Source organism: Clinocottus analis, unplaced genomic scaffold (genome assembly GCF_023055335.1).
Source record: "Clinocottus analis isolate CAN_PGR_092001 unplaced genomic scaffold, fCliAna1.0.p SCAF_1, whole genome shotgun sequence".
NCBI classification, from domain to species: Eukaryota; Metazoa; Chordata; class Actinopteri; order Perciformes; family Cottidae; genus Clinocottus; species Clinocottus analis.
In genome coordinates this window covers 15726810-15746275 of record NW_027175820.1, presented here as the reverse complement: position 1 = coordinate 15746275, position 19466 = coordinate 15726810, and the positions used below count along the sequence as shown (strand labels likewise).

The window sequence follows — 19466 nt, the reverse complement described above, 5'->3', positions numbered from 1 at the left end:
ACCCAATACTTCCTCTACGACTATGTGACCGAAATACGATATCGGTTCATCGTGATTTACAAATCAATATCTTAACCTAAAAGAGCTGCCCTGCAGTGGTGGTTTCCTTGGTGTCTGCTGCTACGACCAATTGAATTGTATAGCCATTTAAACATGTATTTCCTGTTGAATTCAAGGATTATATTTGATACATTACATCAGGTGACAAGTAAACCAGTAACTAAATTGTTGTGTAGCAATGCATTTCTGTAGAAAAAGATCTACATAACGTCAAACATTTTTTTGTATATGCTATTACCTTATTTTCAAAAAGTACTGGCAAGTAAAAGTTGGGTGTAAATAACTTTCAACATGAACAAGAAGTAAAATCTCAATACAACAAATTTATTCATGAAAATAGTTCTCTCCTTTACAAAACAGACAGCAAATTGTTAACTATTAAAATAAAATGTAGGAGGGGTAATTATTTTCCCTACACTTTTTCTTGACAGTGTCCTATATTAAACAAATTAATGGTTGCTCATACTTTATGCACCACCTCTCTCACACTTTTATATCCAGTATGTAAACGGTGTTGTCTGACTATCAGTGGTTATCGACCACTGATGGTCGATAAGCAGACATACTTGCCCTCTTGGCTCTATGTAACCCTCTACTTCACAAGGTTGAGTCAACTCCATTCCTCTCCTGCTAGACAATATCTTTGACAATTGATTTTAAAGTAACGTGGACTTTGTTTGCAGGTCGATCCAGCCGCCATTTCACATAGTTTGTTGTTCATATGTTGTCTTGGTTCAGCAGCTGATGAGCGTAGATGACGTCTTCATAGTGGTATTTCTCTGTTATTGCCATGATGGAGTCATTGCACCTGATTCTACTCAAAATCTGCAACACTTCAACGACAGAAGACCTACAGGAGACAGGGACACACAGGAGTGAATTAAAAAGTTGTGTGTTATAAATGCATGAAGGAAAGTCATGCAATCAGCGTGACATTATTAAGACAACCACTACAATTTGGACCCTGTGTCACTGAAGTCATATGATAGGGCAGGAGAGAGTCAACTGCTGTTGTGTTATGTAATCACAAACTTTTGAATAAATGAAAGTGTCAAAAAAAGAATTATGGATTTGAGCAGATACTAAACTGTTTCAGAAGGTAAACTTAAAATATTACATTAAGAAATAGGAGTCTGTTTTTCCCCAAGTTGAACTGCTTTTCTTTCTAATGAAACATGTTGTTTTTATTACCTGGTTTTTGGATCTTCAGGAGGCTGCTGTTTGCAGATGTTATGGACTTCCTGAACAAGATGGTTTCTGAAATTCTGGAGCTGAGGCAAACATGCACTCTCTCCTTTGAACCAAGAGAGCGGCAGACTATCTCCTATCTGTTGACAGAGAGACAGGAGTAGTGGGAGGTTAAGCAAAGACGACAGACAACCAGATCATTATCAAGATCAAGTGAGAGACATGCGCACAAACACCAAAAATATACTCATTCCAAATTTATGAATTTAAACACCTTTCTGCATGCATGTACAGCACTGTTGTACAGCGTCTGACTGCACAAGGTGATCATCAGGTATCGGTTCAGCAGTTTGTCCAACATCAGTTCCTTCAAAGTAGACTCGGGAAGCAGAAAATCCCATTTTTCCATGTTACCTAAGAGCTAATATAGACACAATACAATGATTAACAAACAATATAAAGCACACAAGTCTCTAAAAACAAAATGTATCTGGGAGAGGGCAGTACTTTTATGGCTGTCCAGAACTGTTGATCCCTGAAGCGACATTGAGGAGACAACCTGTCTTCTAGGAACCTGAAAAGACAAACAAACAGCATTTATAATAGATTTTAAATACCACAGAACATCATAAAGTAATGTGACCTGGGGTCTCATTTATAAAACAGTGTATAAGAACTCCACTAAATGTCTTCTGTCGAGTTTGTTTTTATACATTTACACCTCTTTCAGCCCCCGTTTTGTGCGTAAGCAACAGTTATAAATGGGATAAACAGTACATAGTTAAAGGTTATTCATTCACTATTTAATCTAATTATTAAGCCAAAACATACGTTCTGTTTGAGTCTACACTGTAGAATGGGGAAGAGAGATTTCTTCGTCGTAAACAAGGAAAACAAGTGTTAGAATATGGGATATTGGATCGAGAAATGTCCTTAACAAGGATGACACTGAGGGAATCACACATGCTTTCATATTGTTTGGCATTCAAATAATCACTTAATGTATAAACTTAAAGAGGCAAGGAAAGATACTGACTTTTTGGGGTACAGAGGGACGAAGACATCTTCATCTACGCAGCTCCTCAGTCGTCTGATCACAGCCTCTTTGAATGCCTGCATGGGACATGAATACACATCGTTAACACAAACATGTCTATATACTACTGTGTTTTTGAAATGCACATTATTGTATACGTATTGTATCTTTTTCAATATTGTGCCTTAATTGTTACACACTGTTAATCAGCACATTTGAATTTTACCTCTAATTAAAAAATAGTTTGTCATCTCTTTTCATCTAACACGCCACATCTGCGTTCGGCATAGGCTTGCTGGCCAAAAGTTTCTCTGCGCCCCATAAGAGTAGTTAACGTTATATAAATTATTTTAATTAATATCAAAGATAAGATACAAATTTTAAAAATGTTAAACGGAATACCATGCTGTGATATTGTCGCACCAAGCGTGGTTTGAATAGAGGAGACATTACTATTAAATGTATTATTTTTCAAATTAAATTGTCCATACTCTTATTATTGTTCATGCACATAACTTTAATGGTTTTGCAGGTCTTGCAGAATACTTAACGGTTCCATTATTACAATGCTCAGTCAGATCCTAAGCCATAGGGTCTCCCCCCGATGATCGGATTGATGTCAAGTAACCATGATTAGACTACAACGAAATAGAATCATCTCCCATCCCCATTTCAAACATAAAAAATGGCTACAGTAGCAAAGCAGGATGATATCTCTGTTAACAATTATGTGTCAGTGTTTACTTTACCTTGACCGGTTTACTTTGTTCTCCTTCGAAGATGGAATAGTCCTCCTTCAGGCTGCGACAAACATCAGATAGACAGACCGACTGATGGCGGGACATGGGATCCCACACCAGCTCCACATAGGCTGAGCAAAAACAGAGCAAAAAAAGAGTAATGTTTCGGTTGTTTGACACATCTATGATATATAACAAACTGCGGTCAAGGATAGCGTGTTGAGCGATTGTTAAAACATGATAGATCCCTCTGAAGAACTGTATGCCAGCTTGCTTTCAATTGTGGAGAAGCACCCTGTGCTATAAATTGTTACAGCTCCAAAGCCCTTACACCTTCAAAACAGCCTTTATCAATTGCTACATGCACGTTTTCTTACATTTGAACATACTGACTGAACTTTGAAGCAAGTATTGCGTTGTGGATAAGTACGTTTGTGAAAGAAATGTCACAAAGCATACATAAGTAAGTGAGGGAGTGAATTACCTGTTATTTTGGGTAGGATAGTCTTTTCTATGACATTAGACAGTGTCTGTCTGTCTGTGTGCTCTAGCTCCTCGTGGCCATGACCATGACAAAAGGTCTCAACAGCTGTGAACCACGGGAGGCTTTCAAAGTCCCCACAATTGTTCTGAAACATAAAAATGACATTGGACACATAACTTCACAAGTTCTATTATGGCATCTATATGTCATATGCATTAGTCTGTGTGTATGTGTCCACAATGTACCTTTAAAGGATTCCAGGCCAGTAAGTTATGTCTGATGATGGGGTTCAACAACTTGGGCAGACAGAGAGAGATGTAGGCATTGTGGTAAGAGTCAGAGTAAGATCCTCTCCATTCTTCAAATCGGGACAGAATCTTCTTAACGTTGCAGAAGTCACTCTGGACGTCAGAAAACACTGCCTGGGCTCTCAACAGGATATCAGCTGGAGCGGGAGCAGAGAGGGGATGGAAAGTGAGTCAGACAAAAACAATAAGTGATTACTTTTATTCAGCTTGGACTTTCTTCTACTAATTCTCTGCAATTGTAAATAGAAAAAGTGAATGAAAGTAGGTGAAAAGAGAAAAAATAAAGATACCAAATGTAGAGTACAGAATTATATTGCAGCCGGGCTGAAGTTCACTGTAATGCTCATTATAGTGCAGCTAACTAAAACCTGGGTCTATAGGTTGAAGCTTTTAGTTGAAGACCTCACCTATTGTCTTCTGCAGCTGCTCCTCCTCTTCGGCTGAAGGGTGTGTGTCTTCAGGTATGTCAGCATCTTGTTCTACTTCAATACCAGAGGCTAAGTCGCTGCAACATGTCAGAAACATTAACAAATCGGTGTAAGTTTTGAAGCAGAAAAAATCCCATGACGAAGATGAGACGATGTTGAAACTAAGTCCTCTTGACACTGTGCTACTATCATGCATAATGATTGTGGTTTGCAGGCTGGATGGGTGTGAATGACCCACACATCAAATGAGCAGTCAGGACGACTAAGAGGAGCAAAGCTCCAATCTTAATCATTTAAACACTGTTTACTGTGACATAAGTTTGACTAAAATGACAAAGTTATTAGTTTTGGCTGAATTAGATGAAATGCTCAATATAATTATTTAATTAAGAAAAGACATTGCTGCAAAATTAAGAGATAAAACATTTTGACTTAAAATTGCTTAACATGCAATGACTTTGTCAATTAAAATGATACTAAAACCATGAAGGATATAAATGATTAAAATGTGACTAAAAATGAAGAAATATTTTTGTCTGAAGAATAAAACAAAGAAATAAAATAGCTGTCAAAATAAACATTGATAAATGTATCTGTACAAGGGCATAGAGTAGAACACACGTCACTTTTTACATCCCGCTCATTTTGTAAACCTTTCCAATTTACTGCTGCAGCAATCATGTTGTTTATGTATAGAATATATTAAATACATGAAAAAAGACATTTGTATTACACTCACCCTTGAGTTTCTGTTCTATCGGTGGCGCTCTGCTCATCTGTGTTATGTAAAAAAAAAAAAAATTTAAATCAAGTTAATGTTAATCTTCCTTCTTATTGTACAGATACATAAATGCACATATACACACATGAACACAAAGATGTTACTCACAGCTGAGCTGCTGCAGACGGTCAGCCTGCGCCTTGATCCTCTGTCGTCTCTGTGCTAACATCACATCCATCTGGTCAGACAACAGAGAGTGCAACTCCAGTTCCAGTGAGTTAATCTCCATAACCTGTCGACAATCAACACATAATCCACAGTCAGCATATTACCATCGTCTGTCTTCAGAAGGGAGGTATTTCTGCAGCTTGCAGTTGATCCCGACTATTGTTCCAACTGTCTGATTATTGACAGAAAGTTATCACAATCACTTTACAATTACATGTGGTATAAATACACATAATTATCACATAAGGTACAATAATTACAATATGACAACCAGTTTATCAAATTTGTCTATCAAACCTGAGGCCTGCCACACAGGTCTAAAATCTAAAAGTGCAATCTTTTCTCACAGACACTCTGCTATTTGTTGTACTGTTGACATTTAGGAAAGGTCAAATTTAAAGTTTTATTTGATCAAATTTCTGAATCATTTTTTATTTAGGCTTTTATATAATAGGTGACAGCAGACAATAACTGAACAGAGTTACTCATTTCTGACCTTCTCCCGTAGACACTCCACCAGGTTGTGGACATAGATGGTCATGGCCCGGTAAAACTTCAGCTGTCTCTCTGAGGAACTTTCCTCCAGAGACTCTGCGGAGGTTTTAGCACTCTCAGCATCGCCCTCCATCCTCCTCAGCTCTGCCTGTCGTGCTCTGTGCACCTCCTTCAGAGAGTCTAGTCTGAAAAGAAATAAAGAAGAAAAATCAGAAAGCAGTTTAGTGGGAAGTAAAGTAACCTGTATTGTTTTGCAATGTGGAATCACAAAATGTATTGGGAAATAGTGTTACCTTTTATTCATTCAATTAAATATTCCAATACTATTGCATATTAGACCAATATTTCTTAAATGAATGTTATATAGCATATAATAATGTTTTATTATGTGGTGCAACATTAAGGCAAATAAAGCTTGTGGAAACTTACTTTCCAGTGATCCTCTTCTTGACCATTGCGATACTTATCGAAGAAAGAGTTGGGATTTTGACTCCTGCTGATATCCTCTTTTGTCGTCCTCTCTCTCGCCCGCTGCTGCTGCTATAGCTGCTGGATTCACTGCCAGATGGGCTCTGAGGTGAAGAAAAATGAGAATAAAGAAAGTCAATGTTGCACTACTGAAAGGAGCAGTTACACTAGCAGATGGCTTGAGTCTTCAGAAAGAGACTATTCAGCTAATTTGAAACAAAATAGGACAAGAGTTCAATACAGAAAGAGTGAGATACAGAAAAATGAGACTAGAAAAGAGGAAGGAGAACTTAACAGAAGAAAATTATTAAGAAAAGTAGGGGGGGGGATAAGAGGGCTGCCTCAATCTCTTCCTACCTGTCCTCCTGGCCGTCTCTTGACTCCCTTCTCAATTTGTGTTTCCTCCCAAAGTTCCTGCTCTTCTCCATCAGTTCCTGAGAGACTGCCATCACTTTCTCCTATATTACACACAAACATACAAAATATTACCTTCACATTCCCACAATTTGGTGAAAAACAAGCAAGACTTTTTAGGCATAATGTAATTTTAGCATATCACAATGTAATTTTTCAAACATCATACCATTTTAGTTTACACAGTTGTACTATTTCACATGCTCAAAGAAAAAGTGATCACAAAATTCCAATTCCATGTTATAAGATAGATATCCATAATACATGAATTATTCCCTGCCTCTTATACCAAGTTTCTCTGCAATCCTCTCCCTAATGCTCTTCAATCTTGGGGCAAACTCGATTCTTCTCTCATGATCATCTGGATCATCATCGTCATCAACTCTTTCCTCGTCATCTTCCTTGCTGCAGTGATCTGGGGTGCTCCCAGCGGAGCTGTGTCCGTCTCTACCCAGAAAAATGAATTCTTTCTGGGTTCGAGTGGTGTGACGCTTCCGCCTGGCTGCCTTGATCTCTTTAGCATTAGGGATAACTACTGTAAGGACAAATTGACAGACAATTAGGTCCAGGTATAGACAAGTAACATGTATGGTAGACAAACACAGATCCAACTGTTGACACACTCACATACACACACTAACACCAAACATACTAGATGCAGGCATAAGGCAAGCAGGATACCACGTAGCAAATTATGCAAAGCAATAACAGCAGCAAATCAGTCGTAACTGAAAGTTGCCTTCTTAACACTGCAGGAATTGATCTTACGAGCAGAAATAACAAGACATTCAATGTGTACTACAAAATTTCGTCTGGCATAAGTGCAAGTGTAATCAGTTACACATTAATTTATACTCTCAGAACAAGGTCTGACAACACCTCATTAACCCCAATGATAAAGCTCGGTTGTATGTACAGCGATAAAGTATTGAACACCTCACCATTTTTCTCAGTAAATATATTTCTGAAAGAGCTATTGACGTGACATTTAACAACCCAAGTAATCAATACATTCAAAGAAAATCAAACAAATACATTCAGAAATTAAGTTGAGTAATAAATGGAATGACACAGGCAAAAAGTATTGAACAGAAATTTATTTAATACTTGGTACAAAAGCCTTTGTTGGTTCAAGACTCCTCCTGTTTGAAGAAACTAGTTTCATGCATTGTTCAGGTGTTATCTCATTCTTCCACACAAAAAGTCTTAAAATATTTAAGCTTCTGTGGGAACTCTGCTCTTTAGTTCTTTCCATTGACATTCTCTTTGACTCCAGCCAGCTAGCAGTTTTATTTTATTTTCTGGAAACCAGGTGAGAGATTCCTTGGCCGTGTGTTTGGGATCATTGTCTTGCTGAGATGTCCACCCTTGTTTCATCCTCATCATCCTGCTGGATGGAAGCAGATTTTTAATCAAGAAAGTCTCGGTAGATTTTTCCATTCATCCTTTCTTCAATAATATGAAGTTTGCTAGAGCCATATGCTGAACAACAGCCCCAACCCATGATGCTCCCACCTCCAGACTTTACTGCTGGTTCGGTGTTTTTGGTGTGATGTGCAGGTCCCTTTGACATCTAAACATGGTGTGTTAGACTGAGCATCCAAAGAGTTCCATTGTAGTCTCTTCTGACCAGACTATATTCTCCCAGTATGTTGAGCAGAACCAGCTTCAACATGCTTTTTCTTCAGCAATGGAGTCTTGGTGGTGAGTGTGCCTACAGGCCACTGTGGTTGATGCATTACATATTATTTTCTTTGAAACAATTGTACCTGATAGTTTCAGGTCTTTCTGGAGTTTTCCAAAAGTAGTTATTGGTTCTTGGACAACTTTTCAGATAATTATTTTGACTCCTCTGTCAGAAATCTAGCGAGGCGCACCTGGTCGTGACCGGTTTATGGTGAAATGATGTTCTTTCCATTACCAGATTTTTGCCCAAACAATGCTCACTGGAACATTTAGACGTTTAGAAATCCTTCTGTAACTTATGGCATCAGTATGTTTGCAACAATAAGGTTGAATCCAAGAGAAAGTATATGGAAAAAGCTAAAGATCAGATTTCCCACAGAAACGTCAAGATTTGAAGACTGTTTGTGATGAAGAATGGGCCTAAATCTCACCTACACAATGCATGTGACTAGTTTTTCATACAGGATGCATCATTAACAACAAAGGCTTTTGAAAGAAATATTAAATACATTTCAGTCAGCGTGTTCAATACTTTTTCCCTTAGTCATTCCATTTCAATCCACTTAACTGAATTTCTGAACATGTGTTTTTTTGTATGTATGGATAACTTGGCCTTTGTTACTGACATATGGTAAAAATGTCATGTCAATAGCATCTTTGGAAATATACCTACTAAGAAAAATCGTGACGTGTTCAACACTTATTTTACCCGCTGTACGTCTACCTGTTTACACTTTGAGTTGGGACGAGAATGACTATGTCAGAGAGAAGGGAGTATTGTAAAATGGATGTACAGTAATAATTATTACAAGAGATCAATATACAGGCTGCAGAAAAATATATAATGCAATGGCAACATTTCTTAGTGTGTTTAATACAACTACTAATGAAAATTCCTTCTGACCAAACATCCGAGTAGAGCTTTTCAGCGCTTTGAATCTACCAGAACAGCACTTCTGTCAAGCACAACCACAAATTCACATACTTGGTTTAGTAGCGGAGCAGATGGAGTCTGAGGCTGAGGCATCTGAGAGAGAACTGAGATCACTGTCATCAACATAATTTTCGTCGTCATCATCACTATGGTGCACGCTTGGTGAAGCCTGACTGTCATAATCTTGCCTGGAAGAAGCAGATGTTGCGACACCTCCACCTGCTGAGGCTGGGAGAGAATAGAAGAGGCATGCAAGCTTGAACATTTTTTATTATTATTATTAAAAGATTGTTTGCCAATATTATCACATTATCTTGATAAATACTGAAATGCAATGGAAATCTTTAATATTACTTTAATGGCTAAGGTGTGGTTTGTAGGCTGACATTCATAACACCTTTTCAACAGGTAAAAGTTCTTTATAAGCACTTTTTCAAAATATATTTTTTTACTTCAGACTGAATCTTCTTTGACCACACTAAAATGCTAATGCTTTACCCCTGCACTCATTTATGAATCGGTATTTGTCAAACTATACCAAATCAATCTGTATTCATCATTGTGTACAACTAGTTAATCTGATTGGTATTATAATATGCAGTCTGCGCTCATGTACACAAATGATGTAGATGAAATATTAAAAACATTAGACATCAGACTGTATTATTGTGAGCAAAGAGTACTTCTGAATATGGCATCTGACATGTACTAAGTGTATATGTAGTGTATTTTAACATCAGATATGTGTATGTACCACAGCATCTATAATAGTGGCCTGCCACATGCTGTCATGATGAGGCTGTCTAATATGAACCAGTCATGCACCTACCTGGGCTTTGGCTGGTGGTGGCAGATGAAGCATCCTTCCTCCTGACTTTGAACAGCACAGCTTTATCAGAGGATTTTTTCAGTTTAAATGTTGGTTCCTCAGCTAAGACAGTAAAAACAAAATCAGAGATCAATGAGCACAAAATTGCAACATACTCCCCCAAATGGCAGAGTGATGAAGAGAACTGGAAATAAAATCCAATGCCAACCATTCTGATTAAATGTATTGTTTCAATAATATCTTCATACCTTATCAATATGACCCAAAACAAGATATCATTAGGGAAATCTATGATTTATTTAGATTCTTACGTTGCAAAAACGTTTGTTACCAGCTGTCTGGGGTCTAATATGGACAGAAAAACGCAATATTTACACTTGGTTACCTTCTTTATCGTCAGAAAAACTGATAAGGTTTTTTTTTTTCTTCTTAACCCCATCGTTGTCTTTGGGCTTCTCTCCTTTTTCTTCTGTCACTTCCGACGTCTCCCCGTCTTTTCTGTGCCTGCTGTCCGGCTTGGGAGGCGTCGTTTCCCGCTTGGAGCTGCAACTAATGCCGCGGCCCTGAGCCAGTTTGGACTGCGTATTTACCGCAGCAGGAGCTTTTTCGTCTCCCTCTCCATCTCCTCTGCTTTTCTGCTCGTCCTCCTCGTCACTGGAGTTCTCTTTTCTCTGCCGGAAGTTCCTCCGGGGTTTCTTATTGAACATTTTTGCTCTACTTGTTACATGAAGGCAGGTTGCCGCTGCTGAACAGGCTAAACTGCTGTACGTGAAAAGCAGTACGACAAAGTCGCAAAACTTAACGTAAAACAACCGCAATGCACTGTGGGCTGTGTAGTTTGGACATAGGGGCTAAACAAACTGTAAAGAACGTTTAGACAACTTTAATTAAATTTTACATTATTCCGACTTTAATCGGCCCTACCAGTTAACATATTTTACATTAAACTACAGTATGCTTCTTTTTTTCTCTTTTTTTAAGACAGATGCAAAGCGAGACAGGTGACCCGGAAGTACGAGTCAGTCAAACTAAAAGCTAAGGCAGCAGAAGGACTGTGGTTTAATACAAGTCATTTCGTGTGCAGAGTTGTTGCTGTTAGCCCTCATGTATTTTTCCACCGTATTGGGCTGTTTCTTGAGTGAACGCAGAGCAGAGTGTTTATGAGAAGAAGCAGAGTAAAGATGTTTACCCGTTCTACCAGTATAAGGGTATTCCAACTTGAAATATACTTATACTGCCATCTACTGGTATAAAGGGGAGACACTTTTACTCTGCGACACTTTTACTTACAGCGTAATAAGATGGAAAAAGGTAATAGTGCTAACAGCAACAACTCTGCACACAACAAATACGTTGATTAAACTATATTACGAACTGTTATTGCAACGATTAATTGAAACGTGATTATCAATGTGTTCATGGATACATGAATATTATCTATTATCTGTTGTCGTGTCTTTTATTTTGACAGAATCGTATTTCCGGTCACCTGGCCTGCTTTGCGTTTCTCTTCCAAAGAAAATAATAAAAAAATAATAAAAGAATACATATATATATATATATATATATATATATATATATATATATATATATATATATATATATATATATATGTATATATATATATATATATTCTTCTTTTATTATTATTTTTTTATTATTTTTTTATTATCTCCTGTGTATTAATGTAAAAGAAGTTTCTTGGATTCTTGGATTCTTGGATTCATATATATACATATGTATATGTATGTATATATATATATATATATATATATATATATATATATATATATATATGTATATATATATGTATATATGTATATGTATATATATATGTATATATGTATATATATATATATATATATATATATATATATATTTTTTCATATATATATATATATATATATATATATACATATATATATATATATATACATATATATATATATATATATATATATATATATATACATATATATATATATATATATATATACATATATATATACATATATATATACATATACATATATATATATATATATATATATATATATATATATATATATATATATATATATATATATATATATATATATATATTCCTTATATCTCTTCCCCCCCCTCGCCCCGCCCCCCTCCTCCGGGTCCTCTCTCCTCCCACTCGGTCAGACGTTAACAGCCACACAGCCACCGATCACTACTCGTCAGCCATGTTGTTGGTGTGACACACTGAGCTGTCAGCAACAGGTTTCTACTCTGAGCAACACGGCTGCTGAACTTGAACAATTATACGATAATATTGCGCTCCTTGGACAGTAAACCTTCACGGTGTTCCGGGAAACCGTCCGGAAGTAGTGGACGATAACTTCGGGCCCCTCAGAAGCTCGGAAGTGGATGTTTATCGGCCGTTGTGAGAGAGGTACGCACGCGAAACTGCTTGTCTAAGCAGGAGTGCAAGTTTAATATTGTTATGTTAGTGTTTCTGTGGATTACTTTTAGTTTTCGCATTCACGTTTGGACTACGTTGCGTACAATTTCGTCTGTTCATGTTTTGTGAAATTTGTCTTCTTTGATTCAGGAGTAAATACAAATCTATCTTTGAAGTGGGGGCGGGGGGGAGGGTACTCAGCTGGGATGGGAGTTAGGTTCGCTAGCTAAATTAAATTTCATTATGTGTTGGGTATTATCAATAACTACATACGGAGTGTTTATTGGTACCTCTGTAAAGTTTGTTGAGGCAGGTCAGTCTCATATATTCCTCCTCGTTCAAACGAGTTGAGCAGGTTGCATTGCAGGAAGACAGGTATGGTGACGAGTGATCAGGGAATGTTACTCTATCAGTTTATCGTCCATATAGATTGACAAATTGAGGTTCAGGTCAGTTTAAGATTGCGAATAAAGTCATCTGTTGTTCACAATAGAGTAGCAGTGCTCTGTTTTGTGTTTTATTTGATAATCGGACTTATTTTAGGTGACATAATCAGAGCCATCAGTAAATAGGCATAACTTCTCACATCCTTAAATACAAGCAACCCAAAAAGCAGTGCTGTAGGAATCCACAACACTAATTATTTAATATGTATTTCTTATTAAACTAATACTTTGTCTGTATTTGATTCAAAAAGCCAACAAGGTAAATTTACTAGCACATCTCCCAATTGTATTTTTGTAGTCCATGCAACAGCATTTCATTGGAAAAAAATTAGCACATATCTAATTGTAAAATTATAAAACAAATAGTCATGGTGTCATTCCCTGACACTGATATACTGACTGAAATGGTGGAGCATTTTTCAGTATACTTGCAACCATGGAGCAATTTTATGACACAATTTCCTTGGAAAATAAAATGTAGTTTTAAGAAACTGAGAAAATGGATGTTCCAGTACAACGTTCAGGATAATGATTCAGTTAGAAAAGCCTGCTTTGAGATAAATGTTGAAGAGGCTGGAATATCAGCTTCTCTTTAGAGAAGTTGATGCCACCAGTATGGAGTTAGTATTATTATGTTTTCATTTAGTTGTAAAAGGATTGTGGTTGTGTATTCTTGCTTGACACATACAGTGATATATTAACAGTATGGCTGAGTAGAGTTGAGATTGAAGGCTTGACAAGCTGCTTATTGCGACGTCTTGGTCATTGCTGATAATATAATAGACTTTTCGATCCAGCAACAGTTTTCTTTACTTTTTCATGATTTTATTGCGAGACAAAAAAATGCAAGATGATAAATGCCTGCCAGATATAAGGTTGAACTCCTCCTTAATATCTTCCTCATTAAAAGCTTCAGTTAAGATGATGGAGGAAAACACACACTTGATGTACTAGCATAGGTATCGTATCCTGTTGGAACCCTTGTAACACTATAAATTAACGGTCTATCAGAGTACTCTCATCAGTTCTGTCATATCCTCCTGATATATGAACAAATCTGGGTGGGTCAAAGCAGACTAAAAGAGGGAGAGGCATGCCTTGCCTCTTAAGAAAACAAACACAGCATTGCAAACAATGTTCACAAATCTGAAACAGTCTAGAAGGCCTTTCCACCACTTTCTCAGTGTATGAACGAAACTGGTGGTTTGGGGTGTTTATGGCAAAGTAGGTGCGTGCCTTGTGCTCTGCAGTGAGAAGCCTTTGGAAAGATACTGAAATAATGACACAAAAGAGTGGAAAAAGAGTTATAGTGGGTGATCAAATGACTGTAACATGGTTAATTCTACTGTACATGGAAACAAACACAGAGTGAAAGAGAGCATCTGGGGGATAGAGATGATGTCATTGGTGTGAGGTCAGCGGGGCGGCTGAAAATCAATGCTTTTGTAGAATAACAGACTGCTTGTCTCTGAACAGAGTAATGCTGAGGACAGGTCAGGGTCACACAACTGGAAGAATATAGAGTTAAGGGCAGAGGGACAGACATTGATACCCAACGACACACGAAAAGCATGGGAGAGAAAAAAAGGACTGTCTAAAAGACAATTAGGGAATGAGGAAGTGGAGGGATTAAGACAGGAGAAAAAGCGTATTGAAAAACATCCTTTCGTCTCATCCATCACTGTCTGGTTCTTTATTGAATTCTGTACACTTCAGTCGATGGTAAGAGTCTACTTGGCAGCAAAGTGCAGTATAGAAAGTGCACATTAAACAGAGCATATGGGACAAACAGACAGACATGCAGGGTTCAGAGCTGCTACTGAAGCAGCTAATGTGAGGGACAGCCCGGCTATTTATCCAACAGTTTTCAGTGTTGTGTGTGTATATACTAACAGAGAGACGGAAATATCCTAGTCTTTCAGCAGGAACCAAAGCGGAAGTGAAGCAGGTGAGGTCTGACCAACATAGCAAATTCATAAATTAAATTCAGCATTAAGTGTTTCATATTGATCTTGAAAAATAGTTCAACACAATCAACTTTTAGACCAACGAAAATGTGCAAGCTGAAAGACATTTGGAAATTTCTACTGTTTTTAAAAAAGATCCACGCACTCGGGCTAATTAAAAGGGACCGCACAGCATTGCTTTGGACCAACAAGCCCCTTTCACAAAAGACATTTTGACTCGATATAGCAGGAAAAGCTCAGGTGTAATTAATAATACTGCTTGAGTTTTACTAGTTTCAGAGCCATGACCTTTTGTCTTCTGGCGCACAAACGAGGCTTATTGATGCACTGAAAAGGACCACAATCATCGTTAACAGTATTGATGACATCTGGGCTGGTCTGATCAGCTTCTCACCTGTTCTGGGCACCTTGACATTTAGGCCACATTTGCACCTGGTATCGACATGTGATTTGTGTAGCATACATTATCTAGGTATTGACAGCTTGTTGGGTATTAATAAACATTCTGCCCGTATTGAGATTTTATTCTAAATGTGCAAATCAGGCCAAGCTGGTGGACAACAAACATAATGTATTGCAGAACAAGGAATCAAAGTAATGGGAAGGAGTCCGTCATTAATAAACCAATAATGAAGACCGTTTTTTTCTAAATTACAGGTTGGCACATGATGAGTCATGTCTATTTATGTATTCAACTGTGACGATAGTAATGGGACTACTTTGCATATGTGGGCACCAGGATGATCTTACAGTCTCAGTCTTCTTCTGTTCAAGAATAATCAAAATGTATTCAAGCGATCTAACATAAGGAGCCTCTGAGATATTATTTAGGTAAAACAGAAATTCCCAAAATGGACCCTAAAAAAATAAAACAGGTCGTTCTCATGTATTTTTTATATCAAGCATTCCCATACAGTTAATTAAATACAGTGTCACACAATGGTTTTGCTAAAGCTGGATGGAAATCAAAGACTTGCTCTCAGTTGCCAGTCTCCATTCAAGATTGTAGTGGCCACTCTAGAATGTTTTGAAATGTTTTTCTCAGCTTCAGAAAAATGATCAGCCAATTTGATGATCATTCAAACCCTTGTGTAAAAGAAAGGGAAAAAAGGGTGTAATCTCTAAATAACTTAAGTCTCCTTTTCTATGACGGCGACCGTAACATTATCGAAACGGAGCATCAGGCTTTCATTCCCAGCCTCCTGCAGTCCGCTTTACAACTTTTTTTTTTTTATGGGTCCTGCATGGCAGGTAAAGAAAACCCTCAAAAAGGATTTGCATGAGGTTTGTAAAACTGAGTCTCCCACTGAAGTCAAACACTCAGTAGTTCAGTCGGTCAGCTGATCAGACAACTGTCCAGTCAGGCTGCGATCACCTCATATCTTGTTTTTACATATAGATAAGTTGGTCAATATGTACAAAAAGTGCATGAATTACAACTTGATACAGTTTGTCTGGCAAACCCCACTGTTTATTATGCAATACTTGAGAGTCCAAGCATCTGTTGAGATTAACATTTTTATTATTTAAGTGTAAAATATTTTTACTGCAACTCCTTGATGACCAGATGTGATGGGACCTTGCTGAAAGTGTGTTTTAGTACACAAACGAACCAGTCAAACATTAACTTCGATATGAATATATTCTTAATCCATATGTACACAGTCAGCCACTATTGGATGAAGACTGCAAATGAAGGACAAGGGCATAATGAAAGAGAATAATGTAAAAAAAAAAAAAAAAAAAAGGGTGTGAAAAGAAAGAGCAGGCGTACTTTACGCAGTAAAGTAGGCGAGAGGGAGAGCGACAGATGACGGATCGTAGATTAGCCCTCCCTAGCAGTTTTCTGCCCTTGTGACAGTATCGATCAGACTACGTTCACAAATAAACAAAACACCTTTATGCTCTCCCTCTCATCCTTTACATTTTATCTTATTCAAGTTCTCTCTCATAGGCGCATATCAGCAGACAAGTAAGTGATCAGTTATCTAGCTTCCTAAAAATCACTCGGCAAGCTACAATTCTTGTACTCCCTTAGTTCCAACCCGAGCTCTGACTCTGGCTTATGTTTTCTGGGACATCAATACTGTCCCTCTGCCAAAAATCCATGATCACGTCCTGTTAACGGACGTGTGACGAGGAAATGCCTGTTTCTGTGGGTTACCGGACAGGAAGTGTTGAGAAGAAAGATTGGAATTTCTTTACTCCTCTATCCACGTCATGTGAGTGTGGCTGATAGATGAGAGATATTCAGTTTTTCAGCAAGCCAGAATTGATCGAATGTGAAAGCTAACAAACCTACATAATATCTGATTCACAGTGTCCCCAACTATGGTGCATGACAATACTTTCAGCGGTTTATTTGTTGCCAGATTGCATATATTCAGTTGTTTAAGAATACAAGCCCTCACAGTACAGGTGGGCTTTAGTTATCTGACTTGTATTGAAGCAAAGATTCACACTTCCTATTAGCTGGCAAAAACAGTTTTAGATCTAAACAAGGCAGTTTAGTGTTGGCTGTGTTTCAACAGGTGGCACAGTGCTGTAGTCACAGATGAGACCTGAACGTGCTGGCATATTATTTATTTATTAACACTGAACCCATATGTGTAACATTTAGTCCAGACACAAAGTCTCGTACATTTACCATGTTGTGACCTGCGACAGACGTCCTCCTAACCGTAACAAGCAAGATTACAAAAACAGTAAGCGGAAATGTGGTCTAATCGCTTGCAAGAAAATACAAATATTTGAAATGAATAAATCAGTAAATTTCTTAAGATAACTAGTTAGCTACACAACTGTGTTAAGAAATCTATTATTATTGTAAACTACATTGAAGAAAATAGAGGAACATGGACACAGACACATCAACCCCTGCACTAAATGTAGTAATTAATCACTTAAATCCTACAAACCGTAACCTTGCAGACCATTTAGGCCCTCCCACTACATGAAATGGGTTCATGCAACAGCAGCTGGATTCCCACACTTGCTTAACAAGCATGATGCAACATACTTTGAAAAAGGAGTGGTCATGGGGGACGGGATGGCAGGTTTAAAATCATTTAAGTCTTTGTTTAAATGGCAATGACGGTTGGTCGGTATCCGACTCAACTGCTTGATGGATTCCCATCAAATGTTGAGCATTCATTCATTTATTTGCCTAGAGGATGAATCACAATGACTCGTTCTTTTTGCAGCTTTGAGAGATTTCTTAATGATTGGATGGATTGCCATGATGTTTGTTACACATATTCATGGATGAATTGTAAGTACTATAGTGGTCCTCTAGCTCTGTCATCAGGAAAAAATGTTAATTTGGCCAATGTTTTTGTTTATGAATAAATGCCTGCAAAACCTTTCCATCAAACTCAGCTAAACTGTACGTTGAATGGTAATTAGTAAATGTTTGCATGCTAACATATGGTTTACATACTGCAGCAGTAGATAAACGTTGGGAGCCATTTTGTTCACTTGTTAAAAAGGATCTATTGCTGTTCACAGTACAAAATATAATATCCTGATACGTGTGTGCTTTCTAATAAAGGTTTATCAGTCTAGTTTGTGTAGTGTTGGTATCTGGCCACTACCATGGGCTGTGTGGACAGTGTTGGAACATGTCCCAGTAGTTTAAAAGCTTTGGGACGTGGCCAGAGTGCTCCTGACTGAAGAGAACAGGAGGAGCTCTGTTTAACTCTGCTGACTGACCAGAATATCTCTCTCTCTCTCTTTCGCTGCCTTTTTTCTCTCTCCTCTCAGTGACACCACTGTCCTATCTTAGCTGCAGTAGTGACTGATGACTGGGCTGTGACTGTGTGTTTTGCGGATGGCTGCGAGCCGTAGCTGAGGACACCGCCGGTAGTTCCCCCTCTCTGCCTCTGCCACCTGCAAATATGAATGGTAAGGTGTGTGTGTGTGTGTGCTGTGTGCTGTTTTTTTTTTTCTTGGTTCAGCATATTGGCTAAGCTAACACATTGATAGTTCTAATAATTCCTAGTTTTACTCAAATGTGTGGCTGCACATCCAGCTGTCTGAACGCACTCCATCTATTTTAGTGTTTCTTACTGTTTGTATGGAAGAGGTTTTCATCTTAAAAGCTCAGGAGTAAAGTTACAGAAACTGTATGCGTTGTTATCATTAAGTAAACTGTCCATTCACTGCGTCTGCTGATGGGCCACGGAGTAAACACTCATGTGTAGTCAAGTGTTGTTCTGCCCTCCTGTCTGAACAAAGTGACACAGTAACAGTGTGCTTCATTATCACTTTGTCAAAATCGGTGCATTCCCAGCTCCTGACTGCCACTGAGGCTGGCCTCAGGGTTTTCTGTCATCTGTGTGTGAGTGTCTCTTTGTGTTTGTGTACCAGTTTTTTGAAATGTCGTAAAATGGTTCCTTACTCTTTTGTAATCATGCTGGTTTGCTTTACTCGGATTTACGTGTTGTCTGTGTGTAATGTGCGCTTGTGTGATTCATTCAAACATTGAGAAGGTAAAACAGCCGTGGGCCTGTTTGAGGAGCAGGTTTTCTGAATAGAATATGATTTATTTTCCTTCAGTGAAGTGAGATGACTGCTTTACACGGAATAATGCTGACTAGGCTGA

The 19466-nt window shown here is 37.9% G+C and overlaps 2 protein-coding genes across 3 annotated transcripts in view; one reads left to right on the top strand and one right to left on the bottom strand.

Annotated features, from left to right (window-relative positions):
- Nucleotides 1-374: 374 nt before the first annotated feature.
- On the bottom strand, nt 375-10776 carry gcfc2 (GC-rich sequence DNA-binding factor 2). Its single transcript, XM_068592049.1, has 18 exons — nt 10405-10776; nt 10020-10121; nt 9242-9418; nt 6860-7105; nt 6514-6614; nt 6118-6260; nt 5690-5873; nt 5134-5257; nt 4984-5020; nt 4224-4321; nt 3754-3953; nt 3509-3653; nt 3034-3155; nt 2285-2361; nt 1756-1822; nt 1523-1669; nt 1252-1388; nt 375-910 (listed from the first exon to the last, which is right to left on the bottom strand). The coding sequence occupies exons 1-18, from the start codon at nt 10724-10726 to the stop codon at nt 778-780; spliced, it is 2562 nt and encodes an 853-aa protein (XP_068448150.1). The 5' UTR covers nt 10727-10776; the 3' UTR covers nt 375-777.
- Nucleotides 10777-12198: 1422 nt separating this feature from the next.
- itsn2b (intersectin 2b) overlaps nt 12199-19466 on the top strand; it is a 28875-nt gene continuing 21607 nt past the window's right edge. For both annotated transcript variants that reach the window (XM_068591918.1, XM_068591828.1), the window contains exons 1-2: nt 12199-12441; nt 18693-18766. In XM_068591918.1, coding sequence (XP_068448019.1) covers nt 18760-18766 — 7 coding nt within the window. In that variant the 5' untranslated portion in view covers nt 12199-12441; nt 18693-18759. The remainder of the gene's footprint in view (nt 12442-18692; nt 18767-19466) is intronic.